This window comes from Gobius niger (assembly GCF_951799975.1).
Source record: "Gobius niger genome assembly, chromosome: 14".
NCBI classification, from domain to species: domain Eukaryota; kingdom Metazoa; phylum Chordata; class Actinopteri; order Gobiiformes; family Gobiidae; genus Gobius; species Gobius niger.
The window spans coordinates 18,223,800-18,250,087 of NC_136865.1; the positions used below are offsets into that span (position 1 = coordinate 18,223,800).

Genomic DNA, 26,288 nt, shown 5'->3' on the forward strand with positions numbered 1-26,288 from the left:
AACATTGCTTTTAGGGGGACATTTCTTTGACACGGTGCATATGTGAGAAACTCATTATTCACAGTAATATGGGCGAATGTAGATGAAAAGGTCACTGGGAGATCAGGATGTGGTTGTGGCCCTGACAAAATAGCACCACGGTGTCATAGCACATTTGCACCGAGAGAGCTCACACACAACTGCGGGCGAAACGCGCACAACTAAGAGCGGCACTTCTCTTCTCTACTTTACTACACACTCTACGACTGCAGTATCCGTGTATGCACTACTATCGTTTTGTATTAGGATGTATAGGTTGGCCTTTACAATATACAGGCGTTAATGGCAATTCTGTTCATTCATTTACTGAAATGAACTGATTTGTTGAGTTTAAAATACTACTTCTAAAATCCTAATTAGGTTTCAAAACATGTTTCATTTAAACAGACATGCACTCCACCATAGAAAGAAAGGCTCAAGTTGTTATTAAACTTGACTACACTTTCAGATGACTAAAACTTCAGGTTAGAACAGTGTACTGCAAAAATGTGTTGTATGCCGAATGAATTTCCTCCAAAAATCTTCACCTAATCCTCAGTTTATCTGGTCTGTGGACTAACACATACATTCTAATTGAAATGTAAAGGCAAAGTGAATAACACGACACAGGCAGTGAGCTGAGTAAAAGAATAAGAGTTGGAAGTCAAATAAATCTTTTTGCCGATATGATGAGAGCATGCCTCGTGAAGTGTAGCCTTCTAAAAATTACAGCCCAATACATGTGACGAATAAGTCAAGGAGTGCGTAATGAAGAGAGAGCCGAGCAGTCGGAAAACATATTGCCAGACAGCGAGCATTAGCCAGAAAGCTGCAAATGCACATCAGGGGAAAACTCCAAGATACAGAGAGGCAACAAAGACGGACAGGGGCGCGGGCCGACGGAGGCTCGGAGGCGTGGATGAGAGGGAGCGGGTGCAGAGGAGAAGCTGATTGCCGTTGATCTTCACAATAAGCAGCACCGACAGACGAGAGCGCGCCTCTGCTCCCGACACTAATCGCGCGTGAAAGGTGACCCGCAGTGAGGCGCCTCCGCTCAGCTCCCATCGGCCTCTCCGCGCCCAGCCTGGCCTGATCGCACACGACACCAGACAGCCAGGACACGCACCGGCCACCAGCCCCACCAGCTTCTCCGGCTCATGCAGGCCAGCACACAGGGACAGGGGACAGAGGGGGGGGGGGGGGGGGGGGCAAGGACAGACCAGTTAGAGACAGGAGAGCGGCGAGGCATGTAGACACACCAGACGACATCCAGGAAAATGTATTTTCTTTGACTGACTTTTGTAGGATAAAACTAATACCCTATACAGTCAAAATCTGGATTTGTAATGTGATGTAATGATTTCCAAAATGGTCTTTTCTACTGTCTAGATTTAGGAAAAGGCAGTAAATGGGTCGAAACTCTGAGAAACCGCAAGTCAGCAGATATACTACAATATTAGGCTGACATTGTGTAGTGAATATATGACCCAGATGAGCCAAGAACAAATCTGTATTGTAAAGGTCGCAATGCTGAAAAGATTTCGGATTTTAGAAACCTTTTTATTTCTCGGCAATGAAAAACTGAAAGGGGGTGACACAGCTGTAGACGTCAAAATAAGTATCATAGCAAACTGTTGTAAAGGGAGCCTAATGGTCGCTGATGATCAGATGAAGGGGCTGCGCTCAGAGACACAGGGAAGAGGAGAAGAAAATGGCTGGAGTTTGGCCACAGATGATGACAGCTCTCCAATACGAGGGCAGTGCTTTCTACTTCTTTTTCCAAACCCTAAGAAGAAATCCGAGCCGGCAAAAATGTACTCAAAGTATATTATCGGTGTAAAATAGATTCTCGACACAGGGCTGTAACTAAAAACAGGACAATCCCCGGATTATTTATAAACTATAGTTGAAAACTTCCAGAAGGTCTTTTTTCTTTCTTCATTGATCCCCAGCATTGTGTTGGGCGTAAGAAGCTAAAGCAGAGACACAAGCCTGGATCTTTTTACAGCGTGGAGCCAGACAGCTGGAGCCCGTGAGATGGGGGGGAAGCAGCGCGCGGGGCACATCCACACCATTTTCCCAGCACGGACACAGCCATATTGGAGCGCAGCGACCATTAATAACAAGTGAGTCGCCGTATGCACACGGGCTGACCCCAGACCGGTCAATACGGGAGGAGTGAGAGAGGAGGCTTCAGCTCGTCTGTGTGTAATGGTATAAGGTTAAATCACTGCGGAGAGAGGAGCAGAACATATAAATGTGATGCAATGAACATACTGTGCGTTTCGAGTGTGTGACTGTCCTGATCTGCCTAAGAAAAGCCTGTGACCGAATATGAGTGTATTTGTAGCTTGTGGTTAGCGCCACCCTTTGGTCATAACCAGTAGTGTTCGCATGTGTACAGTACAGGCTTGTAATACTTACTCTGGTGATCAGCATGGATATCTTAAGCATGAAAAACATAAATGTAACCTGCAATAATCAAGACACTGAGTTCTCTTCATAAGTGAATCTTTCTTAGAGCTTAAATAATTGTATTTATAATTTCATTAATCACTTGAACACAAATTTTGCATAACAATCACTTTTCTTTAGGGGGAAAACAACAGTGTGAGCTAATCTATAACATTTTTTTATGTAGGCCTGTCACGATAACAAATTTGAAGTTCGATATATTGAGGCAGGAAAGAATTGCGATAAACGATATTATTGACTAACGATACTAGATACTGTGAACTCTCAGGCATAAAAATGACAGTAAACCTTTAATCTAAAAGTGCACACAATGCCACACAAAGCTGCAATAAACATGAAATATAATGTAATTCAATTTGCTTCAGTAAGAAATCAAAATAGAGAAAATAGAGGGGAAATGTAATCAATGTGCAGACGATAAATATCGAGCCCAAATATATATAGTTTATCTGTGATTTATTGAACGATAAGTCGATATAGTAATTATCGTGACAGCCCTATTTTTATGTACTTAAAGTTTCAGTGTTTACTAGGTTAAAAAAACAAACATCTCCACACACTCTCTGCACTCAGGACATTTGGAGAAGTTTGTATTTAAAGTTATTTACAAATGTCATGAATTCATGTAAACTCAAACTTGAACAGTTTTCCAGCTCGTCTTTGATGGACAACTTTTGACCTGTTGGTTTGGAAATTATTCCGCTCGGAGACACCAACCTCCTTTGGCTTTAAGTGATAAACAAGGTTTCGAAAGATCTCCAGTCTGGCTGCACCACCACATCCCCACCAGCCATGCAAAGGACTTCCTAATTAAGATGATACTGCTCGGGCACTTTATGTATTTTTCATTTTTTTTTCACTTTTTAAGAACTTTATAAACTTCCTTAACTTCCTGGAGTCCTGTTCACTTTGTACTGCTCTCAAAGTCAAGAAGCTTTTTGCTAGTTTTTCCCCTAGAGACCATCTCTGAGATTTTCCTTTGCACATTTACTACTGAGAGTGGCGAATGCTAACGCGGTTTAAGTCGCTAACACCTCGCCATTAACATGTGGCCAGTGCTAGCGCCCTCTCATCAGCGCTGCGAGGGTTTCTTCTTCCCCTGCCTCTGAAATGCTCTTTTAGCTGCTCGCTGACAGCCCGACGCGCAGCTTTCTAGTTAATTAAAGGGAAAAACATGGCCTTAACTGGTGCATGGTCGCGCCCAAGCCTGCATAATGGGACGTAATTAACTTCCCCTCGTCGTTGCTGCACTTCAAAGGGAGGGTTTGGAGTCCGCCACACACACACACACACACACACACACACTCGTGCACATATGTAAGATGTGCGGTGCACAGACAGATAGGCCTAAAGAAACACATGCCTATAGCACTCCCCTGGGAATTATATACAAGAGAGACTGAGAGAGATACTGGGGGGAAAAATGTTTAAGACTGTGCGATATAAGAGCGGAAATAATCCTTCACTGTTCAGTCATGTGGAAAGAAGTGGCTCAAATTATGCTAAATGTTTTTCAGCACAGACATTTATGCAAAAGCAGAAATAGCTACATTTTATAAACCATGGATTTTGCAGTTCTATAATGTTGTATTATTGGTTTTAGTATAATGTCATAAAATTATTTGATTATTTATTTTTGTTATCAGTTTTGTGCGTGTATCACTTGTAAACGTCTACTGTGATACCACCAGCGTAGCCTCAGGTCTATAAGCCCAATTTTAGATCAGTTGGTGTCAAATCCTGCAAGGGGTAAAAAAAAAAAAAAAAAAAGGGGGAGAGACGTCCAGCAAACAGTTGGAGCCAGGGCCTGAAGCGCCGACGTCGAGGTTGGCACAGTGTTCCATGTACATGCCAGCAGCGTTAGCCATTTGACCACCGGCAGCACCAATAATCCTCTATTTGCAAAGAGTGCCTATATCAATATAATAAAATATAAATATAAGGCCTTATATATTGAAATAAAAGCCTAAATGTCAAAATATAAGGCATTTTATTTCAAATAATTGCAATAAAATTCCATAACAATCTGATTTAGGGTTCTAAAGATAAACACAGTAAATTTGATTGGGGCCTTATTTGATTGCTAAATATTAGATTCCACATGACCCGCCTTGTATCAATGATTGAATGACTTCTGCAGCTTCACTTTGTTGTCTCTTTACTGTCACATAATGCACGTGTCCGAGCGTGGTGTGAAAAGTGTGTCAGTTGCTGGTGGAAGGTGAAAGGTCACAGTGGCATTGGTGTCAGGACAACGCTGGCCTCCATTGGTCAACGACTTCAGACAGGCCGTCCCAAAAGCCCCTCCCACAATCTGCTTTTGTGGACACTTCCCCGTGTCGCTTTGGCTACAGTCTCCGAGGCTCCCCCTGCATTTACATCTGTGCTAATTAGAGTGGAAAAAGTGATTGGCTGCTCGCGACATCGCAGTAAAGAGGCCCACGGAGGGAAGATCGAGGGGGCTTATGTAAACAGGCGTAGGCAGTCTCCACGCACAAAGCCCTGGTGGACGGTAATGCATCAGGGCGCGTCCCATCGCACGGTGTCAGGAGGCGCACCTCCGCTGTGTCACATGTGATTTTCCCTCTGCCATGTAGGTGCACAGACCTACCACGGGACACGCATAATCTGTGACAGAGCAACAAAACTGAACTCCATCCACAAAACAGCATCAAGGTAGAACACACAGAGCCTCTGATGAAAAAGCAGAACAGAAAAAAAGACTATGCTACTAAAACTGGGATTTTCCCCCTGAAATAGTAAAACAAACAAAATTCAGCATTTTACTTTTAGGTCATTTTTAAGGCTCAAGGTTTTTCTTCGCAAAGACCCCTGAAGGACAAGGTTGCACTTTACTTGACAGCACAGTAATAACATGGTAATAGGATGGAAACAAAATGATACCTTAACATGTAATAACATGGTAACTATGGAAATTACATGGAAACAAGAGACATTTTATGGCAATATTGCTAATCCTAGTCCTAACTGGGTAAAGACAGTCAGTCAATTACCATGACATTTTAATTAGTCAAAATAATGGAAACTGTTAAACTCGCAATTTCTATATGTTATTACTGTGTTAAGTAAAGTCCAACCAAAAGGCTTAACATCATTTCCTAATTGGCTTTACAAATCTTGAAACTGTTCTCAGAAGTGAAATAAGCCAGCAGAATTCCTCTATTCATTGAAGTTACCTAAATTACATGTATTACAATAAGTATGCTGGTGTTGGGTTATGTCCAAAAAATATATACCTCACAGCTTGATTTCTGGTTAGCCTTCTGAATTATTTTGATTTAGCTCTGGATTCAGCCATCCCAGTTTCCCAACATTCAGTCGATTTGTTCAAGCACGAGACTTATATTTGACATGTGGGCGGTGTCGTCTCAAACCCCCACTGAGTGTCTCCTCATAATGGTCCTAAATCAGCCTTATAATAACAACGCCTCCTCTCACGTTATCCCACTGTGGGCCCGTGTGCTCTTTTGAAGTCCCACCTCGGACGGGACACTAGGCCGAGGCTCGTTACCGCCACACTAAATCATCACACTTAAAAGATCACATTCCCATTACTACTATAGGGTGTTGCTTCCTCTTACGCAGCCATTTTGAAGACTTCGCTTGACTCCTCCAGCATGTAGATAAAGGCGACGTCGGCTGAAATAAATCTGGTGTTCTTCCCACGGTTTCTACAAGGTTAAGTATTTTTGCGTTTCCGAGATGTTTTTTTTTCCTTTGTCGAAATCCTAAAAGTGGGTCAAGAAGTGTTGTGCCAAAGCCCAAGAATTATCTCATAGATAAAGTCAAACCGGATTACTCACTATAGAAGAACTGTGTTAGCGGCTGTTAGCTTCACCTCAGCGCTCAGAGAGAAAGACTATGGGAGTGCATCTGCTCTGTTTAACTGTGATAACTACAACTTAAAGCAACTTGAATGTGTGTTCTTAAAATATGAAATAAGTAACTCTCTTTTCCCCCAATTAAAAATACTTGCATCTAAAATTGTGTCAAAATTGCCTTGAAATTTGCATTGTACAAGCCCTTCACATTTTGTCCTTCGCATTCGTAGAAATATATCATTTTCCGGGAGAGGGAAACCATTCAATTTTGACCAAAGAGTGCGAGCGAGAGAGAAAAGCACCCAGCCCAATTACAGGTAATTACAGCTCTGAGCTCCGAACATGGTGAAATGATTTGATGCCGTCTGGTTAAGCTCAACACAGACATCGGTGTTAGTGTTAGCGGCGTTAATGCCATCATTTGGAGCAGATAAAAGGCGCTGTGGTTCGGGGGAAAAGACGGTGCAGAGGCGAACGGGCGTGTCATAAATCACTCGGGGTGGTGTCGAGATGAAACAAAGGTATGTGCCACGACAGCCCTCTACTGCAACCAACCAGCGAGGCACAAAATGATAAAATAAATATGTGCGAGGCGCCCACAGCATGGACAAGTGGAGCCTGTGTGTGAGGGGAGGGGCGGAGGGGGGGGAAGATAGCCATAATTTTCTCTTTCTACACATATGTACATACGCAAACACTGGTTGAGTGCAAGGACATTGCAGCAGGGAAGACAGGGATATAAAAGGTTAATATATAGTTGCAGATGTGCCATTTATTACTCATTATGCTTTTATGCAGTCTATATCTGGCACATGTGTTTAGTGTACTCTGTCATGCTTTGCCAAGGAATTTCAGATAATAATAATAAGATTATGAGAGAAGAAAAAAAATCCTCAATGTAAATACAGTGGCAAGAAAAAGTAACTACACCGTTTGGAAATTATCACATTTCTGCCTAAATTGGTCACTAAATGTGGTCTGATCTTCATCAAAATCACAGGAATGATTAAACAGTGTCTGCTTAAACTAATACCACCCAAACATTTACATGTTATCACATTGGCCATAACATGTAAACATTCACAGGACAGGTAGGAAAAAGTAAGTGAACCCATGTATTTCGCTGAACTGCAACAGTTTTGTAAAGAGGAATGATCCTGATCGTTGTAAGCGTCTAATCTGCAACTACAGGAAAGCTGTTATTGCTGCAAAAGAAGGGTCAGCCAGCTATTTAATACAGGGGTGTACTTACTTATTCCATGAAATGTGAGAAATCCCAAACCGTGTACTTACTTTTTCTCACCACTGTAGGCCATAGTTATTATTTTTTACTCATATTGTGTCCTCTGTTCTTCATGGAAAGTCCATCTTAGACACCAGACATTCCCCCGCACTAGAGGTAAAATCAGAAAGTTGTGAAGGTGCCGTGACCCCTCTTATGGCTCAAATCACAACAAAAGCCTCAGGAGACAGCCACAAAACGTCTGTCTGTCTATCTGCCTCTCACACTGTCCCACAAACCCCTTATCTAGACACAAACACTCACTATAGTGCACTGAGAGCTACCCCTCCATCTCTCTCCGCCGCGCTGACACCGGCCTCCGACAGCTCCAATCCACCTGGTCGGCTGATAGCTCTTACTCTGCCACATGACAATGCACTGATTTTGATTTTCCCCTCTTTCCTTCTTTACGTCCTCTCTCTCGCCGTCTGTGTCTCTCTTTCTCCTGGCGCTCGTCGGGCTCCGAGATGGAGAGAAACGCATTAAGCCGACACTTCTCGTTTCCAGTGACTGACAGTGCTTGACGGCCGCGTGCTTTCGGCCCACCCGCTTGACTGGCAGCCGGACAGTTAAACAAGCCCTCCGGTTGCTATAATAGTTTAAAACACTTTCAATTACCCCAGTCAAACAAATCCCGCCGACGAGCGCCCGGGTGAGTCGGTGCAAAGCAACACCGCGCAGCTCAGAGGAGAGACCTGCACGCTTTTATATTTCTGATTCTTCCACAGATCCCTTACGGGGGAGGGTTAAGTGGGAAGAGTTTTTACAGACAACACGATGTGTACAACTGTAATCTGCCAAAGAGAGACACAAATATTTCAAATGTTGCTTCCAAAACTACCTGTCTAAAATATTGATATATTTTACTTATTTAATATTTTACTAAACCTATTCAACACGCATTTCATTTTAAAGAGGGGTATTGTGCTTTTTCCTCATGCTCCCCTTCGCTGCTAAGCTGTTTCAATAAAGAAAGGGAAAAAAATGTTGCCCCGGCGCGTCTGGCTGTAGTGAAGAGATCAAATGAGAAAAAGCATTTCCTAGATTCTTGGGACCCCAGGAAGAGATGTTTGGGAAAAAGATGTTGGGAGTGGTTGCCGTGATGCTAACAATAGCCACTGGAGAAGACTCAAAAATTACTCGAAGATGCGCTAGCAGCTCAAAACACAACTCCATGTGTTTATGATGAGAGATCCATATTGTAACATAATGAAAAGCTCTAAAAAGTCTACCACTCACCCTTTTTACCAATGGGCGAGGAACGTGCTTCCTTATGTTACTCAGGGCGGGGAGCTGACATTGCTGTAACACCACCCCCTTGTGGCCAGGGGCAACTCCAAAAGACACTCGGTAGATAGGATACTAATGGGACTTCAAACCTCTCAAAAACGGCTTAAAGACCTGGCTCCAAAGAGTTTTGTTTTTTTCTAAATGTCGCTATGACCCATTTGACATTTCGGGGGTAGGTGGAATATTTTTAACCACGCTGTTTTTGTATATCAGCCCGAAATAGTGGAAGCATTTTCAGTGCATTGACTGGCTCAAGAGCCTGTCAATCAAGCTCTGGAGCTATGTGAAGGCTCCGCCCGCATTTTTGTCCATTTAAGGAATAGGCAGCCATGTAAGTTTCACACACGATTCATGACCCTCTCATCTGTATTATATTATATCTATGCTTTTTACCCATAAGCAATTTGGTTTTTGCTCTTGAATCAAAACAAGATTATTAAGATTGTAAAACAGAACCAAAACTTGGAAAATTGTTGATATATTTTACTTATATAGGCTGTGTTAGGCTGTGTTAAAAATGTGTCTTGTTCTCTGTCTGATGGAATATATTGCAATGATATTGCAATATATTGTGCCTTCTCACAATATGAATATTGCACCACACAATACTACAATAACTGTAACGTGCCGATACATTGTGCCACTGTTTGATAATTGTGTTTTTTAACTTCTTGTGCAAGCACTATGTAACTCTACACACAGAATCACAAGGATGTTTTTTGGTGTGTATTATCCACAACTTTACTGTATTTCTACTTGTAAACTACAAGCCGAAAGGTTGTTTTCGATGGGGCATTCTTGGAACAACACGCTTTAAATTATCAGCACAACACAGGAAGAACACGGGCTCATTTTCTATTTATACCTAGAATGTTGAGCACAAGATTTAGAGCCAAACTCATTAAACATTAAGTAAATCAGTTTTGACCACACTCCGGTCTCACACAATAACTGGGGGCCGGGCAATTTCCACAAATCAATGAAATCTCACTATAATAAGGCAGAGTCATAAATCACTAGTTAACAAGCACTTCACCGAGGCTCGTGAGCTGACCTGCTGCTTCAGCTCGCCCTGCATCAGGCCACGCACTAATTACACCGCAAACAAAACAACAAGAGAGGCACTTTCGCCGCTTGCACTAACCTCACGCTGTATCAATCATCTTTAACATTGTAATCTAATATTAAGGCAATCAAGGCAGAGAAGCTCCGTATAGTCAGTATATACCAGGAGAAATGAGAGTGTTTTTTGGAAAAAGCATCTGATAGAAAACATACATCAACTCAGCATGTGAATCACCACATACAAATGAGGTCACCTAATGGCAAAAGAAAGGATGCATTTCAAGGGCAGTGAATATAGTCAATTTGCCCAACAGCCAAATAAGTACTTAAAGATGTACATGTGCTTGCCTTCCATCATGCTTTGCACACTCGCCACCAGAAACACAAACTTATTTAAAAAGGGGGAAAACAGACTGACTATAATTCACAAAGTGTGTTACACGTTTGAGACCGATGTTAGCCACAAACTGCTATTGTTTGCTCTCCCTGATTTCTTTATTTTGCATTAATTCCATCTAATTAGCGTTTCCCGGCCCGTGGTGTGAGCTTTCTAAAATGACATAACATTATGACAAGCAGCAGCAAAGCACGCGGCCGAGCTGTGACTGTAGCTGCGGCTCACTGTGGCTTTCACTGGTGGAATTACAGATTTCCAGTGGCTAACCAAAAATAGGTTCTAGATCCTGCTTTTCTTACCGGTTTCATCAAACTCAAGTTAGTGAAAGTTGGCAAAAAATAATAATTCTGTGCAGTTTATCTGGGGCCAGGTCGCGGAGTCTGAGCAGAGAAGCCCAGAGACTTTCCTCTCCAAAACATTACTTCCTCCAGCTCTTCCGAGGGGATACGGAGGCTTTCCTGGACCCAGTGGGACAAGCCAAAAACACCTCCACAGAGAATTATCATTTATTTTTTTCAAATAATAATTAATTATAAGCTTCTAGAAAAAAGGGGAAATCAGAAGCTATTTTGTATAATAATATTTTGTATATTTTTATAATGGTTAAATAGTTGTGAAATATGTAAAGCCATGTTAAAAAAGTATTTTCCCTCGTTCTCCGTTTAAATGAACGGGCTTTGCTCTCGACCGGAAGTGTCTGTACAACGGAACAACGGAAGTGGCAAAAGTGGGCGGGGCGGAATAAGGTGAATAAGACGCACCAGCCAAATTATGCCTAATGAAGACAAAAACAAGAGGCTGAATAGGTGTCTGGCATGTTAACGTCAAATAAACAGTTCAGATAACATAAAGAACATACCACTGCACCGTTGACAAGCCTCTCCCAACTGCATGCTTTTCAAGCTCTCATTTGCAACTCGTTCCTCTAGTTGTGGCCATCTAGCTTTTAGCCCGTGATTCGGTTTGTTTGTTTTCTTCATTGCCAGTAACCTCCGCTTTCTCGCTCACTCCGAACTTTCTTTCTGCGGCTCGATTAGCCTGCAGCGCCCTCTAGCGGCATGTGAAATTATATATTTGAAGAAAAAAAAAACAGTCGCTCTGGAGAATAAGACGCACCCCCTGCCAAACTATATACAAAAAAGGTGCGACCTTTAGTCCGGGAAATACGGTAATTGTGTATTATATTGTATTCTTAAAGGGCGTGGTTTAGTGATTTTTTGCGCTTAGATACTTGTATGTATATAAAGAAAAATAATTTCCCTTTAGGGATTTACAACGTTATTCTGATTCTAGGCCCTTGTGGTGGTTGCTGGAATCGTTATGCCTATCTCGCAATACTATTTAGCAGAGTAAAAGCTAATATCACGTGTTGTGCCGGAAAGCGAGCCAATCTTGAAAATTGAATGCGGAATTAGTTCATAACACTGTTCTTCACAAAAAAAGGGGATCATAGATGGTTGCTGCACCAATAAAAGCTGTGACTTTGAATGAAAACTAGATTCATCGATAAGAGCTTGAAATTCCTGTGGGCAGAGTGGTGCCTTTGCTGTATTTATCCCTGGGTGATGGAGGTTCAAAGTCAATGTGGCAGTGAAGATGGTGACAAACCTCGGTGTCATCCTATTCCCATTCGGGTCAATACGAGAGGCGCCACGGTGCCAACAGCCCGGGACACTCCATGTAAAGTGACTCTGTCCCATCCCCCCACAGCCCAGCACACGTTTGCCCTTAACAACAAGCATCGATTTCTATCCTGATGAGGATCTAGCCAGTATTTAATCTTACATTGTAGCTTCTCGCTGTAGGACACGGCTGGGCATGTCATGCTAATCGATTGGTCACAGTGAGCAGTGGAGCTCCGGTGCTAACTTTACCTCTGCATCGGGACGAGTGGAGGAGAGCGGCAGGAGATGCTTCAGCTGTCCATCCATGAGACCAAAGTGCACTGACTTTGTACAGGGTTGAAACTTAAATAGAAAATATATGATATACGTAAATGTTGCAAGCTTAAAAAATAATAAAATAAGCCAATCTTGAACTGAATTCGCTGATGAAGAACTGATCCATATATTAGTGGCCTTGTTAGTATTTCTATAAACAAAACTATACACATACAATAAAAAAACATACAGGTTTACATGAATTCTAGAAAATGTTAAACTTTTGCCCGATATTTTTACTATTTAGTATTTCTAGGAAGGTATTGTTGGTGTGAAGTAAATTCACAAACATTTTATCTGGTTTTGTTGTTCCATCACATGAATAAATAAGCCCCTATATGCCTTTGCCATTGTACATCAAACGCAGTCACAATTACATATGACAACACTGGCAATTAACCGTTTCTCTCACTCTCCATTTCAACCATATAAAAGATGATCAAGGCGTCCCGATATCCGCAGAATATCCACACACGATGCATAATTTATGTGGCTGCTACAAAATACCGTTCTGTTGCAGTTCTGTTCATGCGCTCCACTAATTCATTGAAATAAAAGCGTCCCAGTGGGCAATCCGTGTAATCAAGCCTAATCCCGGATTGATCTGAGCGCGGCCGCAGAGAAAGAAGATGAAGGAATGTGGGAAAGGGTGAGTTCACAACATACAATAACAGAGCAGGAAACGGGCACATGTGAAAGCGAATTGAACCGTGACATTTTCCCCAGACCTTATTTGAATATATAAAATGTTATATCTTTTAAATAATAAACCATGTCTAAAACAAAAGTAATAGCTTTAAATACGAGGAATACAAAGCGTGGTTGCAACAACAAGGGCAATTTCTGTGATGCATTTAAATCATAGACTTTTCTATTTCTTTTGAGTAATTTGTAGGATTTCTATTTTACTTTTTAGTCTCATTTTAAGACAAACTCGAGGTGGTAACAAAAAAATGAATTGCACCAAAAAACAGTTTTTTCTTTTTTTTGCCTGGCTGGTTCAGTAAACTTACCTGGCAGTCAGCACATGAAAAGAATAATAAACAAACAATAATAAAAATAATAAATAAATGTTTTTTTTATGAAATGTTGAAAGATAATTGATCTGTTACGCAGGAATCGTGTATTATGAGTGCGCGTCAAAAACAAAGTGTATTTGGAAAGACTACACTTACACGCCCCTGATTCGACAAAGAACTTTCGATGATTCCTGCCTCCTCAGCTCGTCCCAGGTGCTCACAACTCACTGCAGAACGAACGCTCAAGAGGGAGCTCTCCTCTTTGTCCCTGTAAAAAAAAAAAGAGGAGGACAGTTAGTTGTTATTTATATGGATCTCATAAGCTGAAAGCTGTATTCAGTCAGCCAGACTTCCCGGACCGTTCACCAAATCAGTGGTAACTATGAGACCTATAGTAATGCAGGCCTGGTTCTACACTGGTGCTAAGGGTGCATTTAGGTGAACTTTTACTGCTGGTGTGTCCACAATCGACATTAGGGGTGCCCACAGTGCAAACCAGGGGCCAAATGAGTCCCTGAGACAACTCTTGGTTGGCCCTCAGGCTTCTTGCTGGGTTGGCACACATCGCCAGATATGACATTTTTTAGTTCAGTAATTCTACATAATGTTGATCTGATGAAAAATGTTTGGACACCCCTGATCAACACGGTAAAAGAGAAAGAAGTTTTTGCATTATGTTCAACAATGGTTTCATCCGAGAGCAGCTACTGCCATCTGCTGGACTATCTGGGCCAATACAAGCATTAGTACTAGATACAACCTCGAGACTCATTGATTGTTACACCAAATAAACAATTAGACTTTTTCTTCTGTATTATTGCTATCATTATAAATCTGGATCAATTTATAGCAATAATCATTATATTCGGAGTGATGAGGCGACATTTTCTGGTCAAACATATTTACAATTAAGCTGTGTCCTCATTAATTAGGCAATTTATCTGCTTTGTTTTATTCTAACACTTTGATTTTATTCGGCTCTGAATGTGAGTTATCCGAACCTAGACCTGAGCAGCCGCTTTATCAAGGACTAATGTGGTACATGACTGCCATCTAGTGGACACACTGGTAGAATACACTAATCAAACTGATTTAAAAAATATGTTTATTCGTACATTTCAGCACATAAATTCAGCTGAAGCAATAACTCGAGCAAACATGGCCACGGAGATTTAACTGGAACTTACCCTTCTTCTTCTTGAAATCACAGTTTCACAAACATGCTTTGACAAATGCTGCAACACGTGTGAGCTAGCTGTCAGTCAGTGCGCCAAAGCCAGCTTTACGCATGCGCACATTTGCATGTTGACCTATAGTTCTAACGCCTTGCCATAAAGCTGGGGTACCTGATTTTGTTGTTTCACTTTGCCACCGCTCAAAGCTGTAAATGGCCGTGAAACGTGCATATTGTTAAAGCCCCTATACCTGATTGTTTGATTGCAGACAATGAAAGGGGAGGCCACGAAATTAAAATGTTAGTTGTGCTCCAAACTCATTCGTAACTTTCCTAATGTTTTTGTTGCATCCAAATTCTTTTCAGGGACACGATTATAGGCACATTTCTCATCTTGCAGGGTCACTTTTCAGGATCACATTCACAAAAATGCTAGATAGCATAATAGCCTGCAAGTAGGCCTACATGAAATTGATACAAATGTTTTATAATTTGGTGCATGCTGTTTTCCCCACAAATGTTTGAGTTTACGTTATACTTAAGGAGGATACAATAATTTTCATTCCATTTCTAGAAGTCAAATCAGGTATAGCTCCTTTAATTTGCTTGAATTTTGGTTTGCATTGCATTGCATTGTGGGAGCTAAAAAAGAGTTTGGGCCAAAACAACAAAAAAATCAGTTTGAACAATATTTTTTAATGCCAAACTGACTTCTATCAGCTATCAACGAACTGTGTCATTTGGTTCGCCCATGAAAATGCTTATGTCCAGCCTATAAATTACAGAAGCTTATGCTGTAATCCATAATTCAAGGGAATCCTGCATGGGCTTAGTCTGAATTTTTAGTGGAGTTTTGCATATTCTCCCCGTGCCTGTGAACCATTGCAAACATGTACAATAGGTCATTGCTCCGGCCAGGTAATTCAGACCATTACGTCTGGCTCCACATCTGCAGCTGGGTCCCCGGGAGCCTGCCCACTGCTTTAGTTTTCCCTCCAGCAGCATTAAAGGATGGGACAAATTTAGGGGATCAATAAAGTATAGGCCTATACCAAGTGCTCAAAAAATGCTCCGACCGTCGGGCTGATGTCATACATAAGGTGATACTCTTTTGTGTGACTTGCCTCTTATCCTTTCAACTCTCAAATTGCCAATGTTCTTTCTGTTACTAGCTGACACTGACAGACAGCTGGGCAATTGTTTCAGTGAGGGATGGTTTTCTTTTAGGCAACCTGTTTTCTCTAACCTTCAAATATCATATAAAGTTATTAAACGTAGGCTGGGAGTCACTCATCAACACAAATTCATTAAATTAACTATTATATTCATAATATATGCACAAAGCCAATTACAGTACTTTCTAAGGATGCTTTCAGGAGGATGATTTGTGAGGGCGTGTAAGGACAGCTTTTTCAATGAGCTGGAGCAGGCCCATATGACCGCAGGAGCCCGAGTATTTTATTGCTTTATCTAACGTTGCCAGATAGGGCGTTTGATTGAGAGCGCAGATGGATACAGCCTCATGTGCTTTGTACTGAACGTCCTTCCAGTAAGTGCAGTTCAACATCTCTCAAGAAGATAGTCAAGCGCCACTGCCAGAACGTTTTGTGTCTATTCTATTTAGCCAATGTAAAGGCTTATTCCACTACTGTCTTTCTCCACCAAAGAGACTGTTCTCCATGAGTTAAACAAGGTGATGCATTGAGAGGATATTTGGCAAACGATGTGAGATTGACTGTTGGTAGATTACAGTAATTTGAACCGACAGTTTATTATTTTTCTCAATAAGAGATAAGATAAGATAAGATAAGATAAGATGATACTTTATTGATCTCACAGATGGAGAAATTGCATACTTGCAGTACAGTACAGTTGTAGTATTATTAGTGACAGCAGGACTATCCTATGGAGCAATACAGGGACTAGCCTATGGAAAGTGGCCATTAAGTCTAAACATACTCTGTGTTACTCTAAAGGCAAACATGCAGCCACTCGTAAGGCATCTGACTTTAATAGTGAGCCTAAATGTACTTGGCTGTGTCTTACAGGACCGGATGCATGATAAGAAAACCACTCTGCAGCATGAAATGCACTTTTGCTTGAAGCTGTTTTCCCTGTTCCCTACGATGCAAGATCCCATTTGAGCTTTAGAAAATAAGGAAAGAAAATGACACAGTTGTACAAAAAGCAATTAGCCTTTTTTAATCTTACATTGCATTGAAAATTTACATAATAGATTCATACATTTTACAAATATTTCATCATAAAAATATATTTCTGTACAAAACACTTTTTATTCTATATTTTATATTTTTTTTCTTCAAATGGTGAATATTTCCAATGTCCCCAGGCAGAAACGGTCAAGTCTTTCAAATCACATGGGTCTTATTGCAGTCAGTCAGTAGGATAAGCTTGTGGCAAAATAGACTGAAGCTTAGAAAAAATGTTTTCTGATGATGAAGAAAAAGCTGAAGCAGGCGTTTTCCCAGTGTGAATGTGCCTGTGAAGTGTGACAGGGAGGGTCCCATGGTTTTTGGTAGGCACTGTGTCAAATCCATACCCACGAAAAAGACAAGAAATGACTAAAAACAGCAGCAGCAGTCAACTCAGAATCAATAAAAATCACCATAGCAAACACGACGTTATTCTCTTACAGGGAAACAAACAAGGAAACAGCCAACTGCACGAATGTGTTAAAAAATGACCATGGATTTGGACTGTTGGATCTAAAAAAGTACCTATACTTTCACTCTTTCTGGCACCAACTGTTCACACAAAGTGGTATTATGTTACAAAATCAAATCAAGAAATGATACGGCGCAGACACCTAAAAGTCCATACTAATGCATTTTGAATTTGACTTGGACTCTGGTGAACTCCAGTTTCCCCCATCAACATAAAACATGCGCAGTAGTCCTCCAGCTAGACACTCTCTGACCAAGATCCTGGCTGAAGACCTGGAGTTGGGTCCCCGGGTGCTGCACTGCAGTCACCCACAGCTCCTGAGGCACTAGTTGAACCATGGGTCAAAATGCTGACTACAAATGGGGAGACTAAAAAAAGTCTAGATGTACTAGTGTCATGTAAAATTTGCATTCCTGGAAATATACAATGGGGGCTTTACAGATTGTACACGTTTTTATATTCATTTTGGTTTACATTGGTTGTCTTAAACTTGAAAATTGAGAGCTGTATCAAGGTGAAAATGCATTAGTATGGATCAGTATGGACAAGTGATTTTATTGGCACATGAGCTTTATTTGAAAAAACAATGGATCTGAGTTGACACTGATATCTGACATCTCTCATTAGGTTTACCAACGGCACGTGACACTTTCACAGACTGAATGAACGCCGTCAACGGTGAAGATAGAACAAAGCAGATCCGATGTGATAAATCACTGCAAGAAAAGGGAACTTGAGCGGAGTTGATAAGGCTATTCTTCCACATGTTTTACTTGGATCATGACATATTTTAAATTGAATAACCTTATAAAACAATGTGGTCATTTGGGGGTAAACAACAAGACCCAACTTGAACCATTCCCTTTAAATTTGTAAATGATCTCTGATCCTTAAAATATATTCCTTTCGGCACATACACCATATCGGAAAACAAAGATGAAATTGTAGAAACACAAACAACTGAACATCATCCACACTTTATATTGGGCAGTTCACCAGCAGTTATCATAGATCATCTTTTTATAGTGTACATGTTTATAGCGCTACCATTTTCTAGATATTTCAGAGGAAAAAAAATGTAAATTCATTTTCGAATTTGGAACTGTACAATTTGGGCAGCATTACATTACCTTCAGGTTAAAGTGCATTTTTTGGCTGATCAATAAGACGCTGACATAAGAACATGGACACAGCTCAAAGAAAAGGACAACACTGTAATTAAGTTTAAAGTTGTATGAAGTGCTCTGCTTTGTGTACAAAGGTTAGAATAAACTTTAACCTGCTGATTGTTGCTGGTAAACCTTAAACGTTAACAAGAATGACAACAACAGCACCACTGACACTCCTGATTGCCTCAGTGGAACAATAGTAACAATGGGAGAAAGTTCACAAAAACTCAAACATTAGAGCCATGACTTCTCGGTTACACACAGCTGTGGCATCTTTTACTCAAAGTTATTGATTTTTCTAAAAACTCTCTGATAATCCTGCTCTCCCATACGCCCCTCCCTTCTGGTAAATATATAGCACAAAAATATAGATGGGTGAATGCTCCCGAATATATATGCAATAGATTTACAGATCAGAAGATTCTGCAGCAATAACCCAGAAAGAAGAGAAGCACTCATAGAGTGCAGTATCACAGTGGACCTACATCCACAGTATAGGACAAAACCTCCATACGTCTGTCAGTCTGTCAGTCAGTGTAAAACTGTCCATCTGTGCTAGACACCAGAGGAGACTCTGGAGACCCTGCTTTTTCACCTGTCTTTGTCTCGGTGTTTCCTGTCTGCCCTCAAAACGGAGCCTCCTGTCTGTGACCTTTGACCTTCAGGCAGGTTGAGTTCGTGCAGAATGTGCTTTAGTGCCAGAGCTTTCTCTGTTTTGGTTATGGACCAGAGTCCTCTGTGTCTTTCTCACAGGGTCAGGAACATCTCATCCTCTTCATGTGGAGAGAAAGCCCAACCTTTAGGTGATGTTGGTTGAACACACCCTCAGTGGGGGCATTACATCTGAAGATCTCTTCATGTTTGTCTTCTCTGTTCTCTGACAAAAAGGAGTAGTTTCTGTGTTGTTTCGTTAGTGCAAGCTCCTCTCTTTGCCTGCTTTAGTTAAGCTTCACTTTAATTCCAGTTTAGTTTGGATTACGCTCCCGTCTTTAGGGCTTCATTTTCACTCTGCTTTGTAGTTCGTCTTTTTTTTTTAAACTTCTGCTGCTCTCAACGGGCGTCTTAAATTTGATTTAAATAGAAAAAGACCATTTTTATCAGCCAGTGGTAGTCATGGAGAAATTCATTTTTTTTCTTGTTCAGCACTAGTTAGTGATTATTCACTGTCGGTCCCAGGCAGAGCTGGGTCAAGCAGTATTTGTACTTCACAGTGTCTTTGATGACATCTTGTTCATGTCACGCTCCAATCTGAGTCACACAGTTGCTTGTTCATGAGGAAAGACAACAGCGTCGCGTTGGTTCTCTGTAATGTGGAACTACGTCTACGTGACATGATGTCCTCTATGTCGTCTGCTTCCGAGGAGGGGGTCAAGTGTAATAATGGCTGTGTGTCATCATGAGCTGCACTTGGATCTATGAAATGGAGTGATTTTCTGTTTTCCCTTATCCTCACGTGTGACTTTTTCTTCTTGTCAAATGCTCTTTTCGTGGAAGATTGCAAACACTTTTTCCTGATGGATAGTGTTCCTTTTACTTTAGTGTATTTGGTCTGAAAACTATTTCCAATCCATTTTCGCTTTGTGGCCAGCCCTAAATTGAAGCACACTGCTCCCACCTCCACAACGCCGTACCACTGTGGTCCCATTAGATACTGGAGTCATTTAATTCGAGTGAGAATAATCAATCCTCAGACCATGGTGCAGACAGTATTCAGATTGGGATCGAAGCGCACAGCTTTCCCCTCCACTGCCTTGGCGTTGGTGTTGTACATGGGGTTCTCGAAGGCAGCTTGGCCGTTGTTGTTTTCGTGCACCGAGCAGCCTGTGTACTGGGTTTTTGGTGTTGTTCTGCAAGACATGATACGGAAAAACAAACATTAGCATGCAGGTAGAGGTAGATGGAGACTCAAAATATTAAAATAAGTAAAGTACTCCAACGTGGCTAACAAATAAAAATAGTAATAAATGGGATGTACTGCTGTGTAATGCAGTAAAAAAAGTTACATGGCCTAAAAGTTGATACTTATCACTTAAAGCAGTACTAAGTAACTCATGGCCCAAGAGGTCATAAGTGCCACTGCAGGTGTTGTAGCTTGTTATGTTTTTTTACTCATTAATTGTCCTTGAGAGTAAATACTATGGTAACAGAAAAGACAAAGGGAGGAGCGATTTTGTACATCCAATTACACAATGGAGATAACTTTTTTCAAACTTCAAACTTGGCTGTAAATATTGTTTAAGTGGCGCTAGCCCGCAGTTAGCTTTGCCCGTTAGCCTGTTAGCTTCAATTAAAAATAATAATGCATCAGTTATATATAGCGCTTTTCTGGACACTCAAAGACGCTTTACATTGTATTAATCATTCACTCCATACTTGGTGGTGGTAAGAGACTACTGTAACCACAGCTGCCCTGGGGTAGACTGACGGAAGCAAGTAACTCACTCACTCACTCACTCACTCACTCACTCACTCACTCACTCACTCACTCACTACATTCGCCAGACTTCCTGGTGTTCCAAACGGTCCCCCATCCAAGTACCGACCAGGCCTGTCCCTGCTTAGCTTCCAAGGTCTGACGGGATCGGGCATAGCAAAGGCGGTATGACCACATTAGTCTGTATTGGGTCTCCAGGTCGTCAGAGGGAAAGCTGCAATTGTGGTTTTCTGGCCAGAGACACCAGGAGGAGATGAAAGACCCCCCAATCATCCCATTAACACTTGTATTACCCACGAAGGAACGACGAAAAAGGATTTATTAAGGTAAACAAGTTACTTAGTACTGCTTTAAATACAATTACAATGCAATACATGTACCTAATGTCAGTTATTTGGATTTGCCACTCATTACTAACAGCATGTGAGGTGATAGAAGGGTTATGGCGTACAGACAAAATCAACAAGGAATAAGAAGGATTAGGCTTTTTAGGAAGCCTAGTGTGATTCAGATCTGCTCATCCAAAACTTATTCCTTTAGAGCAGGCCTTTTCAGATACTTACAGCAGAGTAGTCACGCACAAAAAAGAAGAAAATCCAATTTACTACCTCTTAAGTGGAACTGTTTTACTATAAAGCTTGGCCTGAATCTTTCTTACCAAACAAACAAATGGAGAAAAGAAAGAAAGAAAACTTCCTAAAATATTCAATTTTAGAAGGTGATACCAGACGACCATCAATTGAACATAATTTGTGACCACTCACATGAAGTATAGACTAAAGCCTTCATATTAGGCTGTATCTTTGGGTATCCAGTGATAAAAATGTGCACCATTGCTGTAGTAATAAACAACACAGTCCCTATATAAAAGTATTACTTGTTTATTAAATTACACTTATGCATTTTTTATATTTTCTCCATGTTTCTCCTCATATCAAAAGAGGCTTATTGATCTAACCTCCTAAAAAAGCATAAACCTTTCATGATTCAGCATTTAGGAAAATAATCATTATCTAAAGTAAAAACTCAACAGGACATACAGTAAAGATTTTGAACATCTTGATCATTTGCAATGTTTGATGACTGTTGCCAAAAGCTATAGTGGAAAAATACGTTGACCAGGCTACAATTCTGTGTTTTAAATGGTAAAAAGAATTCAAAATCATCCATCAAAGGACTGAGATCCATGATTGTGTGCTTTATGTTGTGCTTCCTACCTTTGTTTGTAGAGATAGAACCCGAAGCCGGTGAAGATGAGAGCGAAAAAAGGCACCAGGATAGCAATGGCCACGGAACTACTGTTGGTACCGAGTTGAGGCGGTGGCGAATTCTGACTCTCAGACATGTTTAGACCTGTCAAAGACAAAAGTAAAATTGAAAATGAAAAACAAAACAAAACAAAACAGAAAGCCTTGTTTTACACCATACCTAGTCTTTGGAGTCCAAACTGTCCGTAGTCTTTTCCCTGAATGAAGCCTTGGAACACATAACTAGAACCATCTGGCTCAGCAGACACCTGCAAAGATTATTCAAATGTTATAAAAGACTAAACAAAAGGGGTGTTGGTGCCAACCCAAAAAGGTTCTAACAAAAAGGCACTTACAAATCCGTCCATGGTCCAGGAGTCCTCAATGATTTTGGCAGGGGATATGGCAGAGTTTTTGGCCTGTGTTCCCTGGTTTGCGTAGTTCACCTGGTACATCAGGAGAAGCAGCCTGGCCTCGGAAGCTTTGTAAACTCCTAAAATAAAGAAAACATGGTTTTGGTCAAATTCCAGAGTGAATTCACCATTCCAGCAAATACGGTGGGTTAGCTTAAATGCTGGTTTGTATATGTGGCCTCGTGTTGCCCCTGCATTGTGTTATTTTTGTAAATCAGTCTTACTAGAACTGTGAAAACGTGGGCAGCTTCAGGTGGCACTCAGACTCCATCAGCTTGTATAGTCTTCGGAGATAAATGTATTCACATTTTCATCCTACTTTAGGTTAGTCCTTGTTTAAAATGATTTCATCCGTAATTTAGTCCCATTTTAGCTCTGGCCTCGTCCTTGTTTAGGGTTGGTATAGTCCTTTTGTAGACCTGTATTAGATATACCAAATATTTCTTTCTTACTGTTCAAAATAATTTCATACAACCTTTATGCCACATGACCTGTACACAATTTCTTGCCTACACTCACACTGGCGTAACCTCCCCTGTGGCCCAGCAGTTGCGAATCACTGCATTACTGCTGTAAAAGCCATCTCTGGTGAATTTCTGGGTGTGCGCTTGCTTCAATTTTTAGTCCACGAGCCAGAAAGAGCAATGGAGAAAAATACCACTTCTCTCGTAAACATAGATAACACATTTCCCCTCTTGCCTTCAGAAGGAAATCAGAGGAGTATATCAGCCGGCATGTTGCTCCAAAAGCACCGTGTTTTACTAGAGCAAACTGGCATCTTAATCACAAGTGAAAAAAAAAAAGCTGGGTTTTTATGCGGCTGCCCTTTCGGTGCCAGCGAGAGTGTGGCTTTAGCAGTTATTGATCTAAAGCTGCTCTTTTAAGCCACAAGACACGTGTTAACAGTCGGGGTAGTAGCTGCATGGTTTGTGATATGGCGGTTGTACTCTCTGCTCCCTACTCCAGAACCCATTCTGTCTTGAGCAGGATTTGTGTTTTAATAGGGTCTTAACCCCCTGCTGCCGCTCGCGCTCGGCCCTGGGAGGCCTGTGTGTGGAATCACGCCTGTTTGTGTAAACATGGAAGAATGAAATAACACCGGCTGCGGGAAAGTGGAGATAAGCACACATAATTAAAAGTACTCAGAGGTGTACCATGTTTTCATCCACGACTTTGTTCAGAAAATCCTATCCGTGGTCACTATCAGGACCATTGCCAAAGCCTTCAGACTGACGCCCATAACTGGTAAAGATGAAACCCATCCATAACAAAACAAAGGAGGATGGAGAAAATCTCTGTCAAGGCACTGGGTCTTCGGTCATTTATTGCAAAGATAAAGGACCAGTTCTTCCGCCTGGCACAAGGACAGCGCTGCTCCAAAAGCGACGTTAGACATTCATCTTGCTGTTGCACTGTTTGACTGCACCACTGGCGAGAGGGAGTCGCTTATTAAAAAACAGGAGGTAGACTGAGGTGTGGTTTATTCTAAGCAGCACTGAGCGTTACTCTTACTCGTGTTCTTACTTTAGCATTACAGGCTTTTATAAGCTCTATAGGTCAAACTACTAAGTGCTTGAGTTAAACACTGTCCATGTCCGGTGTCCTGCTGTGGTGCCACTCTAACACTCAGTCGTGATTGCTTTAACGCGACCCAAACAAAGGACGTGTTCACCCCCACTTCCCCACCACCACTCTGCCCTGCCCTTCCGGCCACTGAGTCTGGTTGGAGGAAAAAGGTTGTTCTACAAAACATCGCTATTGGCCATGGGAGTCTGACTTAAAGGGCTAGTTGCAAGTTGGCCATTTTATATCCACTACTGCCACCTCAGGTCATACTTGTAACTGCACCTTCTATATTAAGCTCGTGCATGATGGCAACTCGGACCGAAGTAACAACTTTTTGAGTGACAGTGCAGGATTTTAGAGGCTTGTGGTGAACAGGTCTGGGCTCATTCTACACCTTAGGACATTGCTGGAACATGTAGGAGGAGGAAAATACATAATTCAAACATCTTTAAACTCCGTATAGTCCCTTTAATGCTCCAGGTCTGGCTCTGCAAGAAGTCACTGTTCATCTTAAAGTTACACCATAGAGAAACACAAGATTGGGCCCACGGTGTCCAAAGTTGTACTGAATTTCCAATATTTTCTGGCTCTTGGAATTTATTTGGTTCAACTAAGACACAGTATTTTCAAACACCTTTAAAGAAATATTGTAAAACTTAAAAATGTGTTCTTGATGTGAGTGGGATGGTACAAGGTTGCCTTATAGTCCTGACCTTTTAAAAAGCACAAACACCCACGAAAAGCTTATTATATTGTCTTGCCTTATCTATTGGGCTATTTACTGTAAGTTTATCATCCTGGTGAAGGGGGGTAAGATAGAATAATAAAAATAAAAGGCTGCTGGCAATGTAATCTCTAAATACATAATATTTAGAGGCCTCCCCCCAAAGTCGAAACAAATAAAGTCTAATAAAAAGTTTCATTGAAAGGCCACGGCTTCATGGACCTTTGGGCAAATGTACAAAGAACCAGACTCATTCTTAATAAGTTGAATGTGTATGGTTGGGGGCTTTTTGATTAAAATTCAATTCAAATAGTTTCATCGAGAGCTTGCATCTTCTCTCAATTTGTGCCTTTGTTTCATTTTTACTTAGCCAAGGAGAACGCAGTATCCCGGGACTTTGGACTGCCAAAGTGCCAACCGTAATCCTTTTTTAAAAATTTCTTTTTTTACTGTGGGCAGAAAATAATATCACGTTGATGGAATTTGTCCTTAAAGCAAACATGTGTGTCCCTCTGCACAAACACAGTGTATACAACATGTTCTACAATTGCCTCCGCGGTGCACAGGTGGGTTGCAATTATCACATGCCTGACAGCAGGAGCTCCATATTGCCGTTGCTAAGGGTAACGTTGACTCGGCCGGTGCTGGAGTTGAAGCTGGTGATGCTCAGAGTCATGGGCTGCTTCCTCCCACGGTAATTATAGGAGCCCTTCCAGATGTAGTTAGGAGCGAAAACATCGTCGGGAACTGCAGCAGAGGTGAAGAAGAGGACAGGAGGTTGTGTTCAGTGTTTGTTATCAGAGAAATGATGGGCGCCGTCAACGATATCCGCGGCCGATGTTTCAAAAATGCAGTTTCCCGGAGACCGAACCTCGCGTCATTCAAGTTATATCTGTGATTAAGCGCTTGTACAGGAACTATTTTTAACTAGTCTTTGCCAGGCTTTGGAATATGAATAATAATAAACTAACCAATTGATTTGTTGGGTATGAGCAGGTTTATTACACTAATGTGGTTTTGAGACAGAAATGAAAGTACTTTTCGAAACCTGCAAGTCAAAGAAGTTTACAAAGTCTATAAATAATCTTGCCTAAATCAAATCAAATCAAATCAAATCAAATTTATTTATATAGCACATTTAAAACAACTGCTGTTGACCAAAGTGCTTCACAAAAGGTCTACAGTACAGAGAGAAAAACAACAACATATAAATATAATAATAAAAAACAAAACACAATATACAAAACAGCAAAGCACTAACAGCTTAGATTTGGCCAGATATGTGCTAGACAGTGTTAAAAGCTTTTGCATAAAAGTGTGTCTTAAGCAAAGATTTAAACTGGTCCAGTGTCTGTGCAGCTCTGATGTGGAGAGGAAGGTCATTCCACAGTTTTGGAGCTGCAACAGAGAAAGCCCTGTCCCCTTTAGTCACATATTTGGAGCGAGGGACCTCTAAAAGCAGCTGATCAGCAGATCTCAGAGCCCGAGCAGGGGCGTGACGTACCAGAAGCTCAGACAAATACAGAGGAGCAGCACCATGGAGACATT

The 26,288-nt window shown here is 41.3% G+C and overlaps 1 protein-coding gene across 1 annotated transcript in view; it reads right to left on the minus strand.

Annotated features, from left to right (window-relative positions):
• Positions 1 to 16,701: 16,701 nt before the first annotated feature.
• The window catches only part of LOC306974403 (CUB and sushi domain-containing protein 3-like), a 383,839-nt gene continuing 374,252 nt past the window's right edge, over positions 16,702 to 26,288 (minus strand). The window contains exons 68-72 of the mRNA XM_079571635.1: positions 25,329 to 25,487; positions 22,394 to 22,530; positions 22,219 to 22,306; positions 22,008 to 22,143; positions 16,702 to 20,203 (exon numbers count right to left, since the gene is read on the minus strand). Of these exons, the coding sequence (XP_079427761.1) occupies positions 20,044 to 20,203; positions 22,008 to 22,143; positions 22,219 to 22,306; positions 22,394 to 22,530; positions 25,329 to 25,487 (680 nt within the window). The 3' untranslated portion in view covers positions 16,702 to 20,043. The remainder of the gene's footprint in view (positions 20,204 to 22,007; positions 22,144 to 22,218; positions 22,307 to 22,393; positions 22,531 to 25,328; positions 25,488 to 26,288) is intronic.